Source organism: Brassica rapa, chromosome A03 (assembly GCF_000309985.2).
Source record: "Brassica rapa cultivar Chiifu-401-42 chromosome A03, CAAS_Brap_v3.01, whole genome shotgun sequence".
NCBI lineage: Eukaryota > Viridiplantae > Streptophyta > Magnoliopsida > Brassicales > Brassicaceae > Brassica > Brassica rapa.
Genome location: NC_024797.2, coordinates 11322389 through 11347757, shown reverse-complemented (window position 1 = coordinate 11347757; position 25369 = coordinate 11322389). Strand labels below are relative to the sequence as shown.

At 32.9% G+C, this 25369-nt stretch overlaps 4 protein-coding genes and 2 long non-coding RNA genes across 6 annotated transcripts; 2 read left to right on the top strand and 4 right to left on the bottom strand.

Moving 5' to 3' along the window:
* Positions 1–2307: 2307 nt before the first annotated feature.
* Positions 2308–3565, bottom strand: LOC103858164. Its single transcript, XR_001957870.2, has 2 exons — positions 3266–3565; positions 2308–3088 (listed from the first exon to the last, which is right to left on the bottom strand). It is a non-coding gene; the product is annotated as an uncharacterized LOC103858164 (long non-coding RNA).
* A 1201-nt stretch (positions 3566–4766) lies between these two features.
* On the bottom strand, positions 4767–5372 carry LOC117133006. Its single transcript, XR_004456808.1, has 2 exons — positions 5152–5372; positions 4767–5119 (listed from the first exon to the last, which is right to left on the bottom strand). It is a non-coding gene; the product is annotated as an uncharacterized LOC117133006 (long non-coding RNA).
* LOC103858163 (axial regulator YABBY 1) lies at positions 5158–7682 on the top strand. The gene is made up of 7 exons (XM_009135463.3): positions 5158–5506; positions 5601–5756; positions 5841–5970; positions 6479–6527; positions 6619–6694; positions 7170–7247; positions 7427–7682. The coding sequence occupies exons 1-7, from the start codon at positions 5393–5395 to the stop codon at positions 7499–7501; spliced, it is 678 nt and encodes a 225-aa protein (XP_009133711.1). The 5' UTR covers positions 5158–5392; the 3' UTR covers positions 7502–7682.
* Positions 7683–11430: 3748 nt separating this feature from the next.
* On the bottom strand, positions 11431–12072 carry LOC103858162 (14 kDa proline-rich protein DC2.15). Its single transcript, XM_009135462.3, has one exon. It carries the CDS (start codon positions 12026–12028, stop codon positions 11633–11635), a length of 396 nt encoding a protein of 131 aa, XP_009133710.1. The 5' UTR covers positions 12029–12072; the 3' UTR covers positions 11431–11632.
* A 1595-nt stretch (positions 12073–13667) lies between these two features.
* LOC103858161 (autophagy-related protein 8e) lies at positions 13668–14934 on the bottom strand. Its single transcript, XM_009135461.3, has 4 exons — positions 14676–14934; positions 14532–14587; positions 14200–14252; positions 13668–14099 (listed from the first exon to the last, which is right to left on the bottom strand). Exons 1-4 carry the CDS (start codon positions 14713–14715, stop codon positions 13880–13882), a joined length of 369 nt encoding a protein of 122 aa, XP_009133709.1. The 5' UTR covers positions 14716–14934; the 3' UTR covers positions 13668–13879.
* A 6507-nt stretch (positions 14935–21441) lies between these two features.
* On the top strand, positions 21442–23850 carry LOC103858159 (scarecrow-like protein 27). The gene has a single exon (XM_009135460.3). The coding sequence runs from the start codon at positions 21855–21857 to the stop codon at positions 23670–23672; it is 1818 nt and encodes a 605-aa protein (XP_009133708.2). The 5' UTR covers positions 21442–21854; the 3' UTR covers positions 23673–23850.
* The last annotated feature ends 1519 nt before the right edge of the window (positions 23851–25369 follow it).

Genomic DNA, 25369 nt, shown 5'->3' with positions numbered 1-25369 from the left:
TATTACTTCAATTAGATTGTAAGTACTTTCTCATTAGATGTACAAATTAATATATTGGGGATTTATGCAATATTTGTATAACATGCATGCATACATGAGTGTACTGAGATCATAGGTGACATTGACATTGACATGTATAAACATGCATGCGTGTAGTAGTCTCTGCATATGTGTTTTTGGTAAAATATGATCATATCAACATTTCAACTTTTACTTCTTTACAACCAAAAACTGTAAATGCCTTAATTACTAAAAATATTAACCTTTAAATGTTTGTCTTCGCCCGACCTTACCTTTATTATACTCTCTCCGTTCCTTAATGATAGACTTTTTAGAAAAAAAAATTGTTTCAAAAAGATGTATTTTTTGTGTTTTCTATGAAAAAATTATAAACTTCAAAAAAATTAATTGACTTTATTGAATTACTATTATTTAAAAGTTATTGAAAATTACAGAAAACGATACATTTATTATGATAGTTTTATATGTTTTCTTAATATGTGTGAAAATACTAAAAAGTCTATCTTTGTGGAACGGAGGGAGTATATAAAACTACTTACATGTTATATTTAGGCAACCAAATATTATGAGCAATATATTGGGCTTTGGTATACATTGTTTAAGAGCATCTCCAATGTAAAACTCCATTTTTTCCTCTAAAATGGAGTAAAAGTGAAAATAGAGTAAAATTACTTCAACACTACTCCATTTCCCATTTCATTATAGAGTGATGAACAAACAAAAATAAACTACTCCATTTATGAAGTAAATTTCATTATAGAGTAAAATATGAAGTTGAGTTAGAGCATTCCTAACTCCATATCCACTTTTACTCCATTTTAGAGGAAAAAATGGAGTTGGAATGGAGATGCCCTAAGTTATGTTCAGCTTACAAAATCACGTGCTTTTGGGGTAACCAAATATCCTGAGTTGAAACCCAAATTAATTTCAAGAGTTTGGATAATTTTACAAAAAAAAAAATTTGAAATGCAAGGAAACTAATATATGTGGATATGACTTCGAGAGCATATAGATGGTTTGAAAAAGTTGTTAAGGAAAGTATGAATTGAGTCCATTAATGTAGGTTTGATTAGCATGGCATTCTCATTCGGATGGTTTGAGTAGTTGAATTACCTATCTTATAATCTGATTTTCGAGGTGAGATGATCGTTGATGCTCGTATATATATATTAGTAGTGAAAGAGGTAGTTTAGGTTTTAAATAATTTACCAGTTAGTTGCGCAATTTAACATGATTGATTACAATACCCAACCTAATTTCTTAATTCTTCAGAACAATAGTAAATTAACATCACTATCGTGACATTAGGAATTACTTCAATTTAGTCGGACAACAAATATATATACCATCATTTGTGCAGGTAGATGCATATATATATATATATATATATATATATATATATATTTTTTCGTACATACTTTAAGGTCAGTTTTTCTTACATATATATACTTAAATGAGTGAAATATATGAAAAAATTTATTAGAGTTTGAAATTAGTTACGTGTGGAGTTTTGCTCGTGGCTTTCACCAATATGGTGTTTCTAATACGTACATATATATATGCCGCTTTCAAAACTATCATTGAGAAACAATAAATCATATTTGTTCTTCCTTCTTTGATATTCTTAATTTGTCTGGAATATGTGTATTAGCTAGCATTAACTCATCGTTGATATGTCATAATTCCTATTCGAATTTGGGTCATGTATGTGTGTGTATGGGAGTGTAAGAGTTTTTTTTTTTTATCAACCGGAGTGTAAAAGTATTTTCAATGTATAAACTCCATTTTGGAGAGTAAAAAAAAAAATTAAGTAAAATTACTCTAGCCTAACTTCATATTTTATTTCATAATGGATTAATAAACAAACAAAAATATATTACTCTATTTATGAAGTAAACTTCATTATGTAATGAGATATAGAGTTTGGTTGAAGCATTTCTTATTTCATACTACATTTTTACTTTATTTTTACTTCATCTTTACATCCTAAACGATAATATAAAACAAAAAAATGATTATATATCTTGTGTCAAGTATAAATTATGCTTATTGATAATCGGCCAGTTTGCTTGAAATACATATATTATATTTAAATGAGTGAAATATTTAAATGAGGAAAAACAATCATATAATTGACTAAAAAGCTAATGATAACCAATCAATAAAAATGGAACATTGTGTTTCTCTCTAGTCTCTACATACATACAAAACAAACTGTAATACTGTTTAGGGATAGGACAGAAAACGAAATTAGTATTTTAAGAGCAACATTATCAATGGCAACTCTTAGCAAACATCTTAGAATTTTTAATTACTATTTTTAGTCTAAGAAGTTTTCTAAGATACTTAAGTAAAATACAACATTATCAATGGAATCTTAGTTCATCCACATACTTAAGAATTTATCAGCAACACCTTCAAGTTCAACCATTCAGATAAAACTTACAGAGACCATTCAGATAAAACTTACAGAGACCATTTAGATATACAATGCTTAGGTGTATATCTAACACAAGATATGTTATATATCTTGCACGACTAATTAAAGATATAGATTGAAGTTGTATTATTTATAAACTTAGGAAAACAAAATAAAAGGAAATTACTTTGATCTTTAACAACAACTCTTGGAGAAAGCTGGGAAAGTATATCCTTTTCCAAATCAGGTTGCTGCGAGCCATAGGTTTGCACCTCTTGGGAGCTAACTTTATCAGCTGGATGCTTAAGCGTCTCCCCCACCAAAGCATTGTCAGAAGGTTCAGAGATTATTTGTAGATCAAAGCTTTCACCTTCATAAATTTTAAGGACCCGATGGATAAGCTCAAGAATGCCGACTGGATAGGGAAGAGGGATGCTGAAAGACTTTACCTTGGGCGAGATGGGGAGAAGAAGAAGAAGAAGGAAGCCTTGGTTTGTAAACCCCTCGTCCCTCAGTGAGAGAAGAACGCAACAGGCCTTCGTTTTGGAAACAAGCTTCTTCTAAATCAAATTCCCTTGAGACCTCACTGCTTTGGCCTTGGATCAGATTCTCATCATGAGATACAAGCGGTCTCTGCAAATCCCCCACCTGACAAGTAAAAAAAATAATAAGTATCATAGCTATAAAGAGTTGATCCAAGGCTAATCAATCAAAAAAAAGCCAAAGGAGCCATGATACATCAATGTAACGCCACCAAGTCATTGGTTATGATCAAGCGTTAAAGGTTGATCATTTAGCAAAGATCGGGAGATTAAGGGAGGTTACCTTGAAGGTAGAGAAAGGAGAGGATCAGGAACAGAGAAGGAAGCGCCATGGCTTGCAGACGAAAAGGATGATGATGAGGAGGAGAAGCATTTGCTCATGGTCTCTAACATCGCCATCGTCTTCGCTGTCTCCTATCTCCTATCACAACTCGCCACGTGACACAAGCAACACTACCAAAAACTTCTTAGGTAAAAATCGATTCCATTAATTAACTCCTTTTTTTATTTAAATTTGGCCCAAAGTAAAAATAAGAATCGGGCTAAGAAGCCCGATAATGATGCTCTAATAGTACTAAAATGGAGTTAGAAATAGGAAAAGGAATTGTATAGAGAAACGAGAAAAAAGTAATGGCAGAGGTAATTAAAGAATGACAACAACGGGTGAATGAGGCGACGCTTAATCACACTCCCATGCACACGTCCCTTTCTTCCCCCCACCTCTCTCTTCCTTCGTTGGGAAGTGCGAATTCTATTGCAAAGTATTATTATTAACACTTTTCTCTTTAAGTATTCATCGTCGTTTCTTCGCTTACTTACAAACATACCACAATACATTAACATTATATGTGTTGTACATATATGTTCACGTGCAAACCAAAGCTCTAAGCTCGTGATTCTTCAAGTATATGCATGAATCGTCCCTTGTTCATACTATAGTCCTTACTCAGATTTCTAAAATGCGAAGAATAATGAAAAGGTTGTGAAGTGTAGCGATCATTGTCATATTGATCAAAGTCAAAGCCGTTGTAGAAAAAGTGCTTACATATTTTCAGAGGTTCGTCCTTTTGTACAGAAACGAATTATGTAATCTCCTTAGCATAGATTTTGTTCAGTATTTTAGATCCGTAACAGATTTAAAAGTTTAATTTATTTTTATTATAGTTTTGTTTTGGTGTTAAATAATTATATGTAAAATAATGTTAATAATTAAGTTTTGAATATTGCGCATTGTAGTTGTAATTAGAATAAAAAAATAGTAGCATAAACTTTTGTCATGAGTTTTTTGTTACTAGCAAACAAATTTGTGGATTTCGCATTATACGGATGCATAAATGCAGATTTTGAGAATACTAACAAATGTTCTTTTAACTGTAAACCCCACAACCTCATTGAAATTTAAGTTTGAAACTGATTCAGTTGAAATGTGTTTTAGTAATTGTTTTTGGGGTCAACAAATGTTCTTTTAACTGTAAACCCCACAACCTCATTGAAATTTAAGTTTGAAACTGATTCAGTTGGTGGAGCAAAGTCCGTTGTCTTTAGGCAATCACATCCTTAAACGGCTTTGTCAACATTCTTGTCTCTTGTGACCACGAGATCACACCATAGACATGCACTACGGTACAAGAAATTAGTATGATTTAAAACGATCACACTATAATTCATAGTGTTTGGTGTGTACGTCTAGTTATATTTGTTTGGAAAAAGCTTTGGACTTTTTTGTATCCCTAAGTGTACTGCTAATTTTATCAAATAAAACAAATTTTTTCGTAAACCTACTATACCATTTAACTTTTGTTGTGTTTCCTTTTCCTATTCTACACTATATAACCATCGTTTGTTTCGGACCACTTAATTAGTTCAAATTCTGCTCATTGATACATTTATATAAACCATCGGAGAGTTTGTTGATTGGGTACTCTGTATAGGTTAGCTAAGCACTAATCAATACCCAATATATATCCATTTACATTGTCTAGCTTTATTTTAAGGTTTTATATACATCAATATGGCCTAAAGGTTACATAGATGCTGTTTTAATTTAAAATTGAATGTACCTAACATAAGAAAAACGTTATTAGAAGACGACCTAGTGGCTAGAGTTTAGAACATAAGAGGCTTTGTTGTTTTTCACCTTCTTACCATTTTTTTTTTGTCACAAATCACCTTCTTACCATTAATATTTCCTTTTCTCCTCTCACCCTTTATCTCTCTATCTCTCCCTTTGTGGTATATAATACACAGCAAACAATCAAGAAGATCAGATCATGGTGGGGTTTTTTATTTTCTCCTTATCAAGAATCCTCTGATCAGTCAAATACCCATCAATCAATCAAATCCCCAAACACTCCCAAAATAAGAAGATCAGCTTCCAGCTTCAAATCCTTTTCTTCTTCTTACAAAAAAAATGTCTATGTCGTCTATGTCTTCTCCTTCCTCAGCTGTTTTTTCACCAGAGCCCCTCTCTCCTTCAGACCATCTTTGCTATGTCCAATGCAACTTTTGTGAAACGATTCTTGCGGTAAGCAATAACCACTTCTTTTTACTTTCTCATTTTCTCTTCTTGATAGATCTCCTACTTTTCTTGATTTGCATATTTCTCTTGTGTTACATAGGTTAGTGTTCCTTACACAAGCATGTTCAAGACCGTAACCGTCCGATGCGGTTGCTGTACTAATCTTCTTTCTGTGAACATGAGATCGGCCGCCCTTCCAGCTTCTAACCAGCTCCAGCTTGGTCCTCACTCTTACTTCAATACACAAAATATTCTGGTAATTTTCAATGTTTAATACATAAATCTTATATATTGGGTCTTTTGTATACTAAAGCCTTAAGGATACTAAATGTTATTGAAGGAGGAGCTGAGAGATGCACCTTCAAACATGAACATGATGATGATGAATCAACATCCTAATATGAATGACATACCGTCTTTCATGAATATTCATCAACATGAAATTACTAAAGCACCACCCGTTAACCGCCGTAAGATACAAATTTCCTTCTCATTTCTATTGGGTTTTCTTTCAAACTTCTTTGCATATTTATAATTTGGTAGTGGTTATGAATCGCCAGTGAGACATGCATAGCTTTTATTATTTTAACGTCGCTGGATCTTGTTTCAAACCCATAGAAACATTGAATTACGCATAGAAATAGACAGGTTTGTATATTTAGCATATTATTCGATCAATGACCTTTTGTATGTATTGATTCTCTATATATCAAAGATGGCTTTTAGCGTCTGTAAACATTTAAAAGGTTAAAGATAATGAGAAGGGGAGATATATTCATGGATCCCCCGGAAATCTAGAGAGAAAGAATCTCTGTATTAGAAGATGGGCTTGTCTTTAGAAACTGATGAAGTGATGATGGGTTAGAGAGAGAAAGTGTTTTTGTGAGAGATATAAAAGACAATGAAAGTAGTTTTAATGAGTGTTTGTCTCTTTCTGTCTGAGTTTTTGTTTTTGCCGTTGAATTTTGCCATTGCCAGCTCCAGAGAAAAGACAGAGAGTCCCATCCGCATATAACCGATTTATCAAGTGAGTTTTATATCATTTTTATTTTGTTCTCTTAATCGTAGTCGTATATAACATTGATTAATGTAATTCCTTTATCACGCCTTTCTTGTAGGGAGGAGATCCAACGTATCAAAGCTGGTAATCCTGATATAAGCCACAGAGAAGCCTTTAGTGCTGCTGCCAAGAATGTAAGAACCTTAATTTTATTATTCCAAAAATACATATTAAATCGTTATATCCATTGGTTAAATTCAAATAAAATCCAAAAGAGTTCAAAATATCTCTTGTTGTCCGGAAAAAAAAGTCCAAAATTTCTTGGTAAATCCATATACGTACACGAAAGTCCAAAATTCAACGTACAACAAAACGCTAGCTTGATATCTAGTAAATCAAACGTCTAGAAAAATTTCAGTTAATTAAGGCATTGGTGTTATCCATTTCCAGGGTTGTCTTCTTTGGTTTGAACTGGAGGCGGAAACTAGGGTTTAATTTTCTCAATGTCTATATACTCGAATGCGTGTATATATAAATATATATGTGTGTGTAGGTGTGTCAGGTTGTACAAAAAAACATATATAGCTGAGATTAGGAGTAAAGAGTTTTGTCCGGTTATAACACAAGTTGATATGTGTCTTGTACTTATGTTGTTTATGTGCAATGTAGTGGGCCCACTTTCCTCACATACACTTCGGACTCGCACCAGACAATCAACCCGTGAAGAAAACCAACATGCCCCAACAGGTAAACCCTAATCTGTCGACTGTCGACATACCTTACATCTTTAAATAATGTTACATATATCTTCAAGAAATTCGTATTTTTGTTTTTATGGATAACTTTTCTTTTCTTTTCCTCGCAATAATTTACATAAGGAATTTCTATATATTGATTTTGATCATATCTTTAAAAATGGTGTATAGGATGGAGAGAACAACATGGGGATGAAAGAAGGATTATACGCTCCTGCGGCTCACGTTGGTGTGGCTCCTTACTAAAGATAAATATGATCGATAAGTATTTGAGAATTTGAAATCCAATTTCTGTAAGATTGATGATGTTCAATTGTTGGGTTTCTTTTCTTTCTTCCACTTCAATTATATATTATGTATGCTTGAGTTTTCTTCTGTTGTTGTAATCAAAATCTTGCTAATTAATGAGGTTTATTATGTTAGTTTTGATGTGTATACTCGTATGATTAGTTAACTTAGCACAATGTTTTCTATTTACCTCCAAACAGAATTTTAAAATTAAATAGCAGCACTAGTTATTAGTTGGGTAAACAATAAACCGAACCAAACCGAACCGACACAACCTAAACTGATCCAAACTAAACCAAAATATATGTCTTAATGATTTGGTTAAAAGTTTTATCAACTCAAATCGTTTGGTTTGGTTTTAAACTGAATTGAACCAGAAAACCGAAGTGTTTATTTAATTAATTTAACTAAATACACTAAAAATATTTAGATTTAAGATATTTTAAATCTTATTTAAACAACTAAACTTAATTTATACATTTTACCTTTAAGAGAGTAAAATAAACACAAATAACAATAAAATAAATAAAATAATATAAATCTCAAACACTACCATCAACACCGAAAACAAACCTATAATATTTATTTAGGTTCAAATGTAATAATATAAAATTATTGGATTACATATTTTAGATTATTATTCTGATGTTTGGTTTTATGTTTAAATAAAAAGTTAATAATTTAGTGTCAAATATTGATTTGTTTTATATTTTATAAATTATATTTTTGTAACCGAACTATAACAAAACCTAGAAACCAACTCGAACAAAACCAACATGGAAATCTGGATTTTATTTGTTCTAAGCTCTAACCAACAAAAAGGAAACATACGTCTGAATAATAAACTCTTGAACTTAACCGTGCCATATCTCAGGATCTATCAATCAGTAAGATTGAATACTAACAAAATATAAATAATATCGCATTAGCACAATAATGTCGAAAGTATTATTCCATTCTCTATTTCATAAGTGTCACTCTAGAATCAGAGGCGGATATAAAACAATACTGAGATGGGGGCAGTGGGGCACAAAGTACTTTTTCATCATGTTTAATTTTTGAATTGAAAACATTTAACGAAGTTAATGTAATTTAGTGAAGGAAAAAAGAGAGATAGGGCCACGTGCCCCATAAATTTTTACGTTCATCCGCCCTTGTCTAGAATTACTTTTCTAACTAGGTGATTATCTACTAACATGCACATAATGAAATATATATTATAATAACTAGATTTTGATCCGCGCTTAGAAAGCGCGGGTTTGTTTGTTTTTCATTTATTAATCGAAAACTGATTTGCAAATTATCATTATTTTTGTTTCGAACCATAACAATTGAGTTTTTAGGGTTTTATCATTTTTTTTCTCTTCAAAATATGGTATTTTTTGAAATATGTAGTTGTTCTATGATAATGTTTGAGTTTTAAGATTTGTTTTCATATCTGACTTAGATTTATGGTTGGACCTATAGACCCGATACATTGTATATAATCCGGTTCGGATTTAATGAAAAATTCGTTAATTAAAAATTTGATGTAACCAGGTAAAAATCCAAAAACTCACTATTAACCTGCAATCTGATACCATTGATCCGATTACAAAATATTTAATAGTAATTTTTTTTTAAAATTGATTAAATTACTCATATATTTATTAATATTACATAATTAGTGATTCCTTAGAATTTGATAAAATTTTATTATGTTATCCAAATAAAAAATGATAATACAAAAAACTTATTGATATGACAATATTAGTTTATTTTCGTCATTAATAACCTATTATAAATTTGTGTTTTTATTTTAGATTTAAAAATTAATTTTAATATAGTTTTTAAAATTTTCTTGAACACTCGTAATTGTCATATCAATATTATGTATAAAATGACATTATAAATGGAAAAATGATATTCAAATATGTATATGATATATGGTATAGGATATAGGATTTTGATTTGTATTGAAAAAATGTATAATATTCAAATGATCTGTTTTGAATATTGATATGTATATTTAAGAAAATGATATTTTCATGTTTGCTAATTTATTTATAGTTCGTAATATATTTATACATATATTATATTTAAAATTAGTATATCTTTTAAATATATATATGTCCATTATTTATAGATCTATTTAGGTGTATATGTAGGCCCAAAACCAAAAGACTTAAATGCCATTAATGAATTTTTTTCATCCTTTGTAAAAATAAGGGTATTTTTGAGAAAGTGTAATTTTCATTAAGTGAATGATCCTCTTTTAATGGTATTGATTATTGAATAGAAACTTTGCGTGTTCAACCATAATTATATCATGTCATAAGTCTTATGTATATATATATATATATATATATAAATATTAATCTGAATATCTATTAAATAATTGTTTTACTTGTATGGTGTTTTGATCATTTGTATTTTATTAAAACAAAAATTTTAAACTATACACTATAAAATTTTCAGTGTGAGACTTTTAACAGTTTTCGTAATTTATAGTTTTTTTTTTAAATTCAAAATATAGCATATACAAAAATATAAAGTTCTATTATATGGTTAATATGATTGTTTAATTTATTTTATTATTATAGCATTAAAATAATGAAAGATATGTAAATTGTTATCAAATTTTTATTATTAAAATCATTAATTGTCAAACATATATTTTATTCACTTTTGGTAATTTTATACTCCAGCTTTTATCTAAAGAAAGTAGAAAAAATAACAATGGTAGATTGTTAATTAATTTCATGATTAGTTTAATGAAAAATATATAATATATGTTTAGTGAACCAACATATTTCTCTAGAGATTTCAAGAAGCATTCTAGTGATAACATGTGTCATATCTAAAATGTTGTAATGCTTCTATTTTAATATATATGAGATTAAACTGTTTTGTGTTTATAATTTCACATTTTAATGTAATTTTCATAACTATTAGTTTTTTCTGAAAAACATAACTATTAATTTTCTCATTTAACTCTTACCCAAAACTAGTAAAATTTAAAATTCAGAAAATTATCTACATAATTATATCTTAATGTATAATTATATTTTAATATTATAAAAGGTGATTTTGGTTGTGAAATGGAGCTGAAAGAATATAAGTTACTAAGAAATATTTGTCTCGTAAAATAAAAATTCTGTGATAGCAATAAGTTAATCTAAAAGTACAGTGATGAACATTCTGTGGCAAATTTGACAAAAGAAAATGACATTACACACCAAATTAAATCACTATGAGATCAAATACACTGGCACAAATCGGTAAAGTGACTATATAATATCAGGCCTACGAGATCAGCCCATTAAAATAACTGAGGCATTCTAGAAATCAGCCTATCTAAATTAATGCGGCTTTCCGTAGCAACTGGTGCGTTATTCTATATCGGACCATCCAATTTCTACGTCGAATGACAATTGTACCCTCCCGCTTTCGACGCGTGTGGTCCATACTTATCTGGACTTATAGAGCCATATGGGCCTATGGTGAGTTTCATGACAAAGTAAAAAACCATGTAAACCCAAGGGAGGCAGGCACTGAAGCAAGAGCACGAACGACACGGAACACTGAAGAGTCTGTTGAACTTTGTTTTGACTGAACGTAATTTTTTGGACGGTCTCAAAGTACTTACGTATCCTGTATAAATGATCTATCTGTTGTGAATTTCTTTGATGTTCGGCTTCTACTGTTTTCAATAGACTATTTCCTACTTACATCTCAAGAATGCATATTAAATATACTACATTATTTAGATAAAAATTCTTGTGGGATATATAAGTGATGTATTGATTCTCCATTCTTTAGCTAATTTTTTTATGTCGGTTAGATCCAGTATTTATTAATATTTGTCTACTTCTTGTTTTTTGGGATAGGTTTCTTATAAGGAATCATTGAAATGATATCTTTTATCAACCACACATTTACATTAGGAGAGATAATAAGACATTACAATAAACGATTTCATTAACAAGTTCAATATGAAATAACAAAGGTTGTAGATTTGCATTTTTCTCACAAACAAAAAAAAACAATAGATAACAATAGAAACCAACAGAACAAAGCATAACCAAGAGATTTTTTTAAAAAATCTCTTCAAGCACATTGGAAGCCATAAGGAAGTTTCTTCCCACAATAGTTCAATAACAAGCTCAGATCAACAGGAACATTGAGATTAATCCCCAAGACATTGGCTTTAAGAGCGGTGCAAAGACAAACCGCAGCTTCAACATTAGCAAGACCATTAAGAAGTGCACAACATGGAGTCTTTGGTGGAGAACCAACAAGAACGTTAACCAAGCCCAATAGGTCTGCGCAAACACCGAGCTTAAGTGTGTCGGTAGGACAAGTGGGTTTAACCGGAGGGTCCTTCTTTGGAGATTTTGGGGTTTTAGGAGTAGTCGGTGGACATTTTGTGGAAGTTACAAAACTGAAGAAAAGAAGATTAAGTGTGAGAAGAAGAGCTGTAACTGCAAGAGCCTTAGGAGCCATAGAAAATTCTAGGAATGTTTTTGGGATGAATGTGAAGGAGATATAGGACATAGTTTATATAGAAGAAGTTAGTGCCTTCGTAACAGAAATTTACAAAGTTAAAACGAACATGTGATGTGTGAATGCAAAGAAAATTCGAGTAAGAAACAAAAATATACAGCTAGTTGGCTTTTGCAACTTGAGACCATGGTACTGATTAGACTAATTTTGAGATATTTTTTTCAATGGTGATAATGGAGGAGACATGATTCTTGTCTTGTTTGTTTGTTAATATAATTATGAACAGGGTTCCACAATCTTTGTTTCGACATGGTTGTGCCAGAGTGTCTCTCTGCTTGGTATGTATCAGTTTAAGCATCGAGGTGGTATACATTGCACGTTGTTGATAAGATATAAATCTTACATTGCATTGGTCCCTATTCCTTTAGATTCTATTATTAGTGATAATTCCCTATCAGTAAAGTTTGTTCTTCACAAATGTAATTCTAAAACATAGATTTCAATTTGTCACCACATTTTAGATTTTTTTTTTTGATATATTAATTGTTTCTCAAATTAGATAGTAGAGTATTTTTTTGTTGAATTAATACATGGATCGTATTTAGATTTTTTTTTATTTTTCATGTATAAAAATATTTTTCTCCCCAGTTTCAATTCTTAAGATTTGAAAATTTTATTTATTGATCAAATCAAAAATAATTGAACAGTTTTTTTTAAAACAACTTTTAAAAACTTCATAAAAGAGCTATTATCTCATAAGTTTTTTTTTTCTATTCGATTACTCAAACTTAAGATAGTCTCGGAAACCAAACAAGAAAGAACAAACCAATGTAATACATATCCATGTGAAAGGACTTTGTTATCTTAGCTAATGAATAAGAAGATGCATTTTCTGAACAAGAAATAAAAACAATTGAGAAATTGGAAAATCTATGCTTCAGTCTTGACAACTTCTTCAATTCAAAGAAAAAGTTCGGCTATACTCCTAGATCTTGAATCATTAAGATTCAATCTTTACAATCAGTGCCAAAACTCTGATACGCCGATAGTTGTAGCATGCACTCTATTACTTATGAGAGAGCCTCAAGTTCCAAATGAGGGGTGAGATTCTTCTGTGTTGGTTTTTTGCTCTCAAAAGTTGAATTACTCTTCCAAAATATTTATATGTCCATCCACGATCACTGAAGAATGCGTCGTGTGTCCATGATCCATCAATCATATATCTCTCTGTTGTTGTGACATGTTCAGGTGATTATGGTTCCACTGGTATTTTTTCTTATTTACTAGTAGCTTCAAACAAAGCATGACATTTTGATTCAGCGTAAGATAGTTTTCAATGGATCCTTGTGTATCCTTTTAATAACTTATATTTTTTGCTTTCTAGATATAACGTATTATTCAAGGCTACGAGTTTGTATCCAGCTCAAAATTTTTAATATCATTTTTTTCCCAAAATAAAAAATAAATAATCCATATTTGTGTATTAACTTGAGTTGGAACAACAATGGGGAGATGGGATTTGCTAATATTGACCATGTTTGTAACGTTGGTTAATAGTTTCATTCTTATCGCATAAAGATTTCTTTAACATTGTAAAAGACAACCAAAGCCATATTTTCGATGATAAACCTATTATAACTAAAATAATATTATCATAAAGATAATAATAATGCCAATGTAGAGAATATTTAATATTAGTCTTAGTTTACATTATTAAAAACTGAAGTGAGAAGAAGAAAAAAAAACATAAATCTTGAGAAGATTATGCTGAGAGAATGATACTTATTATATACACAAAGTTGAAAGATTGTGGGAAACAACAGAATAAATGCGTTTCTCAGGTTAGGGGATTCAGATTGAAGAAGCACCAAACGTGTTCTCGCCACTGTAAGTGATGTAAAGGAAGCCATCTTGGTCTTTCTTCTCCTCATAGACGCTTGACATGATCTCTCCTGTAGGAGGAAGAACATTGTCTACGAATATAAAGATAGCTTTTTCTGCACTCAGTTTGATCCTCTTCCGAATCACATACACGAATTGTCCTACTGTTAGGTCTGATGGCACAAGGTATCTGCATTGATACAGAATCCAAAACATTTAGAAAAATCACATATAAATTTTACAAAATCTTGAACGTAAGAGAATTTAAAGATGGGAACAAAGGTCATTACTTTTTCTTGTCAATGTTTGGGATATCACTTTTCTCAGCCTTTTCCACAATCACCTGCAACAACCCACACAAAAAAAAAACATTTCTTGAATGATCAATACAATGCAAGAAAGTGATCAAAATCTTGAAACATAAGAAGAAGAAGGACAGAGGTTTCAAAACAGTATTGCATGTATCTCTCAAACAAACAAAGATTCTTGATCTAAGAAGACCATCTGATCAAACACAAGAATCCAAACATTCCCCTAAAGGATCTAATGAGATCATCTTCTTGTTCGTGGAATCAAGAAACAGAGCATAAAGATAAAACCTTTAACAAGAAACAGAGCATACCGGGATTCTATCAGGGTACTTCTCCCTGATCCTTCCAGCTTCAGCTTTCCTCTTTTCTGTACACAAAAACCCATCTCGAAGACTCAGATATAAACACATGTATGTGCTCTTATAAACCTAAGATCACAAGAAAGAAAAACTAACCGTAATCGTTGTCAAGCTTGAAGCTGCTGCCTTTGTTCATCTTTACTCCTGAGAATCTACACAACAAGGATCCCAAATCTAAAATCGAAGGTAAGAATTTAAGAAGATCTAATCAACTGAAAGGTAACAGAGAGAGAGAAATTGATGGAATGGATAAGGATGAAACTCTTTAAAACAGAGAGAAGAAGATGTCAACAAAGGCTATTTCTTTTTCTTGTATGATTGGATAACGATTAACTTATACCTATTTGTATAGTATATTCCCTTACGTGTCTAGATAACCTTACCTTGTTCTCCAAACATAATCATTCACTTTTTTTTTTTGCTTAGGTCAATTCTATAATCTTCGTCTTTCACAAGCCAAAAATACTACGTATAAGTTATATAAATATTCTATTTTATATAAGTTTTACAGCAATCTTTTTGCTAAAGTTTTTAAATTAGTTATTATAATTTTTAAAATTAAATATATTTTTTTTCATTTTTGTAATAAAATATTATTATTTTAAATTCTTTTGGATAATTTATGTATTTTTATTTTTACTTTTATGGATAAAATAGGAAATCCGGTAAACAATCTAAAATTTTCCACCAAATTTTCAATCCGGCTACTGATCGAAACACATCGGATAATTGATTATTCAAAAGAAACTAATCGGATCAAAAATACCACCAAAAATCCAGATATCCAATTCGTGCCTACCCCTACAGGTAATCATCATCGTCTGTATATCTATCTTATATTATTTTCTAAAAAGTAATTTTTCACATTCGAACGCTCACGTTAGAAGTTATATTAGTTAATATCGTTTATACCCTTAACAAATAAAATATATAAATTAGTAAGAAAAAAAAAATAAATTTAAAATTTAATCACATCATTTAAGAAGTAATTTCTTACATTCAAACCCTCACGTTAGAAGTTAAATTTGTAGATATCGTTTGTATCCTTAATAAATAAAATATACTCTTTATGTTTCAAACTAGATGATGTTTTAGGGAGTTTTTGATATTTCAAAATAGATGATGTTCTCATATTTCAATGTACCTTTTAACTTTATTAAAAACTGTGTAACCAATCATATTTTGCAATCGGTTTTGTGATTAGTTCAATAATTTTTAATTTATGTTTTAATATTTTTAAGGTAAAAAAAAAGTTTCTTAATAGTTGTGTCGCATCCTAAAACTATATGTATTTTGAAATAGAAAGAGTATAAATTAACCGCAAAATAAAACGAATTTAAAAAATTTATTTGATTAAACAAGTTATTAAAACTAGGTGACTCACCACCTCATGCGGATATAAAGATTTTATAGTTAATTATTAATACATTTTTTAGTAACTGAAAAACTATAATGATAAATTACCATTATTATTTATATTTACTTTTTAAACCAATTATTCAAGTTGTGAGCATACCGATGCTGAAGCTAGCCATGCAGCACCGAGGAGGCTACCGATGCTGGAAAATATATTTGAGTTGTGAGTATACGGTTATCGGAACGAAACCGATAATAGAAAACGGAAACAAATTCTCTCTCTCTCTGCAAATTTTTGATGAGGGAAGAGAGAGAGAGTCCAAGTATTTTTGTATTTTGGCGACGAAATATTATTTACGATAATACGACATTTATTTAGTAAATTAATACCAAATGTAATTTGGTGGTGTATTTGGTTTCTCTTTGCTTTCCCTCTGTTTTCTCTCTAAGACTTTTCACAGAGGAAAGGACGATGAGAAAAAGCTTTCGGAAGGTGGTTTTCCAGCGACACTTTGCGGTTGGTCCTCCCTTTCGGTGTTGCACTATTATCTCGGTGGTCAGCCAGCTTTTGGCTCCAGTGGTACATCAGCTTCTTCGATGTTGCCGTTGGCACTTGGCTCCACGCCTCACATCTTTATGCGGTGGTGACAGTAGTCTTCTCCGGGACTATTTCAGTTTTGCTTGATCTCAGCTTCTTCAAACTTTCTTTGTTTCTACCGATCCAAAGCTCGATTGGTTCGAAATTGTTGTTCCTCGATAAAAACTTCAAATTAGGAAGCAAGATCCTTTTGCTTGGATTTAGCTCGTTTGGTGGCTCTGTTCAAAGGTTAATTTCTCGGCTCAGAGTAGATGTGTTGTTTTCTGATGTAGGAGCTCCGGCAATAAAACCTATGGTGTCTTAGCTTCTTCAGTTGCTAAAGCTGTCTAACGGCTTCTTCTCATGCGATGCCATGTTTCCAATGTGTTCCCTTTCGGTGTTGCACTATTATCTCGGTGGTCAGCCAGCTTTTGGCTCCAGTGGTACATCAGCTTCTTCGATGTTGCCGTTGGCACTTGGCTCCACGCCTCACATCTTTATGCGGTGGTGACAGTAGTCTTCTCCGGGACTATTTCAGTTTTGCTTGATCTCAGCTTCTTCAAACTTTCTTTGTTTCTACCGATCCAAAGCTCGATTGGTTCGAAATTGTTGTTCCTCGATAAAAACTTCAAATTAGGAAGCAAGATCCTTTTGCTTGGATTTAGCTCGTTTGGTGGCTCTGTTCAAAGGTTAATTTCTCGGCTCAGAGTAGATGTGTTGTTTTCTGATATGGGAGCTCCGGCAATAAAACCTATGGTGTCTTAGCTTCTTCAGTTGCTAAAGCTGTCTAACGGCTTCTTCTCATGCGATGCCATGTTTCCAATGTGTTCCGGTGGACTGTCGGTGAGTTGTTCAGGCTACAACTTTCTAGTCTTGAAGATCGGTGGCAACTTTTCCTTCGAGCATGTGTCTCTCCATCACTATATGAGCTAGAACTGGGAATTTTAATCAAGGCTCAAACGGGGGAGTAGATGTGGATCGAACTAATTTGAAAATTTTCAATCGCGGGTGTGGGTCGAGATTATTTTAAGCGGGACGGTGCGGATCAGCCGAATTTGGGTCGCGGGTACTCGCTAACCCGCGGGTTTTTGCGGCGCAGGTGCGGGTAGAAACTTTTATGTTAGCGGGTTGGATCGATTTTTGAATTAAAATAATGATTCAACCCGTAGCGGGGCAGGTTGACCCGCAAACCATTATGAGCAACGCGTGGTGGTGCTCGAGATGACATACCTTCTTCTTTTTGGGCTTTCTTTTTGCTGGGTCCTTTTTGGATCTCTCGTTTTGGGCCTGGTTGGGCCTCATCTTTTGCCGATGGTTGGGCCTTGTAGTAAATATTGGTTTCCGGCAATTTTGGCTTTTTATAATACAAGATGACTAAAATACCAAATGTAATTTAACGCACTTCTCCGTTAGTGCAATGGCTTAATGATTTGTGTAAGAGCGGATAATACGGATTACTTAGCTTTAATGGGCATGTAGTTGGTTTGATAAGATAGATTCTAAAAGGCTCATGCCCTATATACTACATACGTGTCCATGTATTGCTACAAAACAAACATGATACGACTCTCTCGTTCATGCACCAGTCACCAGGGGCGGACGCAGAGGCGATGTAACGGGGTCACGTGCGCCCATCTAAATTTTATTTTTCCAATAGTAATATGTATAAAGTATAAAAACTGCCCCCATTTAGAGAGTTAGATGTAATGTAAACATGTCATGTGCTCCCATCTGAGTTTAGTGCTAGATCCGCCTTTGCCAGTCACCACTCCTTTGAATAGTTATAACTAGGGTTTGCGACTAGTTGCAAGTTGCAACGCATGTCGATGAAATGATACGGGTCGTGCAAATCCTTTTGCGTCTTCTTTACTGTCTACCCGTGCCTATTCGCTCATCTGGATGATTCTAACGAAACTACAGTAGCGTTTAGCTATCTTCAAAACTAGATCTTATAGAGTCATTCGATCATCAAAATATATTATTTCGACGGACCAAAAAAATGTTCGGAGATACTCTTAGTATTAGGTATGTAAAACTTGAAATCTTTAGCAACATAAATATTAAGGGACGTTATTAACATTTTTGACAGATGAAAAAAGGGTTTGATATATGGAGTATATAATAGCTTCTCTTCGTCATTACCAAATGATTATGGAGAATGTGTTATGTGTGTAATAGTGCATCATATAATTTTATACTTTTATATTTCAACTAACCCTAGATTTTAGCAATAATACTTAAGTTTTAGTTTACGTATTAATCGTTAACCATCTCTTCTGTTGTTGTGTTGGTCGTTAACAAAAGAGACCATTATTGTATCAAACATTTAACTAGGAACATAGCATCAATATAAATACGTATATGTTCATCTTGATTTATTAATGATATTCATATATCCAATGAGAAAATGAAACTACTAATAAAATTATATAAGTAGATATTATTATCAATAGGGAATATAAAGTAATGTATAACAACCTCAATGTCCTCAACGCAAATGCCCCCAAGTTTGAAGCTGGGTTTAAAGATATACTACTAAGAATTTGAAATCTAAAATTTTAAAATGTAAAACAATAGGAAATATAATTTTACATATACACAGTATATACATACGTCAATATCTACACAAGTGGCACGTTAGTGGTGTCCCTTCTTTAGCTAGTCACCACTCCTAAAGATTGAATAAGCAAGTTGGTAATTTGTATTCTGAAAATAACAAAAAGCCACGAAAAAATAAATTAATGCGACACACATTTTGTTTTAAGACAGAGTTACAATAGTGGTGGAAACTCACATGGAGGTTTGTGGTTTGTCTTGGGAAATAAACCATGTCTCTCATAATGACAATGCTCAATATAATTGTTTTAAATTTTCTGATCATTACTGGTTCAAGATAGGAGTACTATATGTATAATGGTTCGTTTAATGCAATTCTGTCACATAATAATAACTTAATAACCATGTCTACTTTACATTCATACACAAGCAACCAAAATTTTCAATCTTGTCTTGGAAATCCAGCTGCACTTATCCTTACTTGATTTTCATTTACTCCACTTTCATATATGGACCACTTGATTATTAGTAATGTTACTATATTTTATGGTTGTATAGTGTTTTTTAGTGGAATAAACAATATGTTAGCGTGATCCATGTTAATATCATCGAGGTGTTTCACTACCACGAATTTTCTTAGAAATTGTGAACAACATATTGGGACCGTGCGATTAAATTGATTTATGTTGGCAAGAAAATAAATTGTTTTATAGCTAAAAAAAAAGTTTCATTTCCAACACAGTTGTTTAGTGTCGTCAATATCTTATACCTAATGTAAATATTTTATTATTACGTTTTTGTTTTGTACTTTCATCGATTATATAATTTTTTAGCTGTATTATTAACGGTAGACAACATTAACATAATAATTAACGCTTCATTATTTAAATGAATTTTTATTTTTATAGTGCGTTGAAGTTTTTGAGCATAGCATTTGTCATCTCCATTGACCAGGACTAATATATTAAATGATCATTGTTAAATCATTCAAATTGATCTTTAAACAACAAAGTAAAACGCTACACCTTTGTTTCCACACAAAATGGAAGTATTTCCTTAAAACCTCAAAACATTATTTTTTTTGGACAACAAAAACCTCAAAACATAAAACGAAACGAAACCATACAAATTGGGAATTATTTCCAAAACATGCATTGATAAAAGTCCCAATAAAATAATGTTAATTATTTAACAAACACATGCCATCATTAACAACTTTTTAACCACGAGTTAAAGTAATAGACACAACCACCCATCTTAGATTTTATTTAGAAAAGCAATACAAAAAGATGAATACTTCTAACATAATTTAGAGCCACTGGATCTATGGATAGACAAAGAATCACAGCCGTTGAAAGAGTTGGTCTCGATGTTTTCAAAAAATCTTCAAAAAGCTACACAGAGAGACACTCAAATAGAGCACCGGTCCGTCAGATTTAGTTTCGAAAACAAGGCCCAAAGCCAACCTGCCAGAGTTGTTTCCCCTGAAATTACCATAATATGCCTCTCTCCTTTGTAGTGTCTCTCAATGGTATAAGAGGATAGAATTGGGAATTCACGTAAATAAGGAGTAATGAAACATCTGCGTCAGTTTCGTCTTTTTGCTCTGTTTCCTCGGCATTTGTAAGATTTTCTTTTTAATAACACTGTTTCAGTCTTTCAGATCAATGATTTTTTTACGCGCCTCTTTTTCATTATTTTTGAAAAAAGTACTATTTGCCTATGTAAAGCACGTTGAAATTTGTAAAACATTTGAAATTTTCAAAAGAAAAAACACTTTGTTGTAATTTACTTTTTGAATTGTGTGCTTGAATTTCTTTTCTTCTGATTTTTGTATATATGTTTTCATTTCAATGCTGGAAAATAACATGTAGCATTTTGTCTAAATAAAAATCGCAAAACATGTTTGTTTAGTAATATATAATGAATTTCAATTATCGTTATGACAAATAGACAACTCTTATTTCCACAATCGACTACATGTTTTGCTTTTTATTGACCTGTTTATTATGTTAATCATATGTTTTGTATATTACTGAATTACTAAACCTTGATCAAGAAAATCATGTAACCATAGCTTTTTGTTAAAGGTCATATAACCAAATACTTCAAGTGAATCTTCAAACTTCAAAATTTGATTTATCAGCCGAATTTTTATCAACCCAATTGGGTTGAACCGGTTGTTTACATCATATTATATCATCATCAATGATTTAGTTTACGAAGTTTAAAACCCTACAAAATGCTTACCAACTAGTAATTTGTTGTTATAAAATTCACAAGTAGGTAGAATTGGACCTTATAGAGGCAGGGCAATAAGATTTACAATTGTTTTTTTTTTCATTGAGCCCACATAGGAGCCATTTAATTAATTTAACCCACTTGAAAGTAGCAAGGGTGATTTATATATAAATACTATACAAGGCAACATTCCAAAACAAAGCAACAAAAAACTAAAAATTTGACAGCTTATAAGACAAATATGGTGACTAAAATAAAGAGGGGAAAATGACTTTAGAGAGAGTAGAGTCACGCGCAGCATATTGCGAAGAGAGACGACAACGATGGCACAAGAACACGGTACATATGTAGATAAGTACATCTACAGACACAAGCCACACATAGAGGAGGAAGGAGAAGCAAAACAAAATAATAAATAAAAACAAAATATAAATAAAAATTCTTCATTACACAAACCGCACCCTCTCTCTCTTCTTTTGTTGTCTTCCTGTTCTGTTCTGAGATCTCTCTCTAATAAGTTTTTCTTCGTTACTGTGTATGAGGCCATGCCCTTATCCTTTGAAAGATTTCAAGGGGAGGGGGTGTTCAGTGTTTCTTCTTTCTACTCAGATTCTCACAAAACACGGTTTAATCAAGACAAAACCGGAATCGAAGAAGAACGAGAAGATCTCGGTTATGTTTTCCGTGGTGGTTTACAAGAACCAACGTCTGTTCTCGACGCTTTAAGAAGCCCTAGTCCTCTCGCTTCTCACTCCTCGACCACCACCAACACGACGCTGTCTTCCTCTCACGGCGGTGGTGCCGTCACCGTCACCGCCACCACAACAACCGCCGGTGATGATAAATGTAGTCAAATAAGCTTGGACGATCTCGACGGAGTTATCTCTCCTGATCAAGAACAGAGCATCTTGAGGCTTATCATGGACCCGGGTTCAGGATTCGGTGTTCTCGACCCGGGTTTCGGTTTCGGATCCGGTTCAGCTCCGGTAAGCGATGGTTCGAATCCTTTGTTATCATGCGGCTTCCCGTTTAACGAGCAAACTCATCAGATTCCGAATCAAGAATCTTTGTTCTCTAACCCTCCTTCGTCTCCGCCTACGAAACGGTTCAATTCCGGATCTCATCAACCGGTTTTCCCATTTTCCGATCCGGTTCCGGTTCAGCAATACCAGTTTCCGGTTCAGTTTCACCCCCAACAAATCTCGCCTTCTTCTTCTTCTTCACCCGCGGCGGCTTTGGTTCCGGTTCCGGTTCTGCCGCCGGGGATAGCTAATGATGACCAGTCAGTCATCATCGAACAGCTCTTCAACGCGGCGGAGCTAATAGCAACCACCGGCGACCACACCATTCTCGCGCAAGGGATATTGGCGCGGCTCAATCACCATCTCAGCAGCAGCTACAACAACAAAGCTCCGTTTCATAGAGCAGCTTCCCACATCTCCGAAGCTCTCCTCTCTCTCGTCCACGACGCAGCACCACCGTTACTCACGCCGGAGATTCTCATCCTCAGAATCGCAGCTTACAGAACCTTCTCCGAAACGTCGCCGTTTCTCCAGTTCGTCAACTTCACCGCGAACCAATCGATTCTCGAGTTGGGCTTCGAGCGGATCCACGTCATCGACTTCGATGTTGGATACGGAGGACAATGGTCGTCTTTAATGCAGGAGCTTGCAAGGAAAAGAGGGTCGTGTCTTAAAGTAACTGTCTTTGCTCCTCCTCCTTCTTCAGTCTCCGACGAGTTCGAGCTCAGATTCACCGAGGAGAATCTCCGAAGCTTTGCCGGAGAGCTGAAGATTCCGTTTGAAATGGAGTTGTTGAGTCTCGAGCTTCTTCTGAACCCGGCTTACTGGCCGCTCTCTCTCCGTTCATCGGAGAAAGAAGCTGTCGCGGTGAATCTTCCTTTAAGCTCCGTCGACTCCGGTTACCTTCCGTTAATCCTCCGTTTTCTTAAACAGATATCCCCAAACGTCGTCGTTTGTTCAGATAGAGGGTGTGACCGTAACGACGCGCCGTTTCCTAACGCCGTGATCCACGCGCTTCAGTACCACACCACTCTGCTCGAGTCTCTCGACGCCAATCAAAGCCAAGAGGATTCGAGTGTTGAGAGGTTTTGGGTGCGACCTTCTATCGAGAAGCTTTTGGTGAAACGACACCGTTGGATTGAAAGATCGCCGCCGTGGAGAAGCTTGTTTACACAATGTGGGTTTACTCCGGCGAGTTTGAGTCAGACGGCGGAGACTCAGGCGGAGTGTTTGATGCAGAGGAATCCGGTGAGAGGGTTTCATGTTGAGAAAAGACAGTCTTCACTTGTCATGTGTTGGCAGAGGAAAGAACTTGTTACTGTCTCTGCTTGGAAATGTTAGAAGAAACCATATGCATCTCAGCTAATTTTTATGTTTCTTTTATGATTTCAATCTCACTTTTTTTTTATTTTAAATGATGTTATGTTGTTCTTCAATGTTGTTCTTAGTTTCAACTGTGGTGTTGACATTTGAAGGAAGTAAGGATATATAATCAAAAATCTCCTTTTGTTAGATTCTATTTTGGTCCTTTTGAGTTTATGCAATCAATAGATCTCTTATCCAAAAACAGAAATTGCTAAAGGGATAGTTATTTCAAATCAGATACATTATATTTTGCTTTGAGGGGACTTGAGTGTATAGTTTAGCTGTATAAACAGTCTAATTTGGACTATTGTTTCTTTTAATATTGATTGCCTTCTAATTATTTACTTGAATAAGACTTGTGGAAAACTATGTCTAAGAGCTTATTCTAGTGTTTAAGTTCATACATGATTACATATATGGTGAAAACCGATATACAATACACATAAAATAACAATCAACGACAACTTTATCTTACCTTTGGAAGGTGACAAGAGATAGAGAAATACTCACGGTACATGCAAGAGATACTGTTATAACACATTTCTATAAAGTAATAAATTTTTACAACCACAAAGTTGAGCCAATTCGTTTCTCATTTGGTTTTTTGAGCTTCCAAGGTTGAATGTTTGTTTAATCGTCTTGGGTCCCTAACATAAATTATTTGTTTTCTGTCATAGAAAAGGTTAAGACTTTAATTTACGTACAATTTGTTTAATATTAATTGAAGGATTAAAAAGTATAGCCCTTAACTGTATTCCTAAGCTTTTAGCTTTAAGGTATATATCATATAGTATACATGTTCATTATTGTAATTCGACTTTTATACGTGAAATCACATGGGGCTATAGTCATTGGTGCTTAATATTATATAGTTTTTGGTTATTGAACTTTTATATGTTAACTAAATTGGACGGTCTTGATTTGGGACCAACCGCTTCATTAAATTAAGATCGATCTAGTTTTATGACGTCGGTGTAAGAGAATTAAAATTTCTTAAAAACGTGTAGTTTTGTGCATTGGCTGGATTAAAGAAACAAATAGTATAATTATTAACCCTGCATATCTATATATATCAATTATTGTCGTCTTTGTTTACTAAGATAAGATCGATATCTAATCCACTAGCATCTTACCGAACTATTAAAACACTCGATAATGGTCTGTAATCTTGTTCTAGGCTCTAGTAGCGGATCGAGGTTTGCATGTTACTTTGTATGAAATTTTTGTTTGTTTTGGTTTCCTAATTTCGAAATTATCAGCTTTTTGACAATATAAAAAAGCATCATCAGCTTTAGTTATTACAGCTTTAAAACTAAACAGTCATCAATAAGATATGAGAATTTAAACTAGAAATATAATAACGTGAATTAACATGGAGCCAAACCGACAACAGACACTTTTGTCTCCATGACTGCCAAAGAAAGCTTCATAATTTTACTTTGCGAATTAATTAAGAACCACCGGTTCATGCACACATACGTGCTTACAAACATTACATCATACAAATAATTCATCACGAATTAAAATATATAAGTAATATAATTCGTGTGAAAATATTTTCCCCATACTCCCCACAGATTATGTATTAAATGATTTCAGTAAACTATGAAAAAAAAGATTTTTGTAAACTATGCATTAATGCTTCCAACTATCAAATAAATTAAAATATAAAA

Excerpts from the sequence above, each read along its gene's own strand:
- LOC103858163 (XM_009135463.3), top strand. The coding sequence starts at position 5,393 with ATGTCTATGTCGTCTATGTCTTCTCCTTCCTCAGCTGTTTTTTCACCA. Across the intron at positions 6,528-6,618 it reads GCATATAACCGATTTATCAA|GGAGGAGATCCAACGTATCA; the intron begins GTGAGTTTTATA and ends CCTTTCTTGTAG. Across the intron at positions 6,695-7,169 it reads TTAGTGCTGCTGCCAAGAAT|TGGGCCCACTTTCCTCACAT; the intron begins GTAAGAACCTTA and ends TGTGCAATGTAG.
- LOC103858162 (XM_009135462.3), bottom strand. The coding sequence starts at position 12,028 with ATGGCTCCTAAGGCTCTTGCAGTTACAGCTCTTCTTCTCACACTTAAT.
- LOC103858161 (XM_009135461.3), bottom strand. The coding sequence starts at position 14,715 with ATGAACAAAGGCAGCAGCTTCAAGCTTGACAACGATTACG. Across the intron at positions 14,588-14,675 it reads CAAGCTTGACAACGATTACG|AAAAGAGGAAAGCTGAAGCT; the intron begins GTTAGTTTTTCT and ends TTTTGTGTACAG. Across the intron at positions 14,100-14,199 it reads CCAAACATTGACAAGAAAAA|ATACCTTGTGCCATCAGACC; the intron begins GTAATGACCTTT and ends GTATCAATGCAG.
- LOC103858159 (XM_009135460.3), top strand. The coding sequence starts at position 21,855 with ATGCCCTTATCCTTTGAAAGATTTCAAGGGGAGGGGGTGTTCAGTGTT.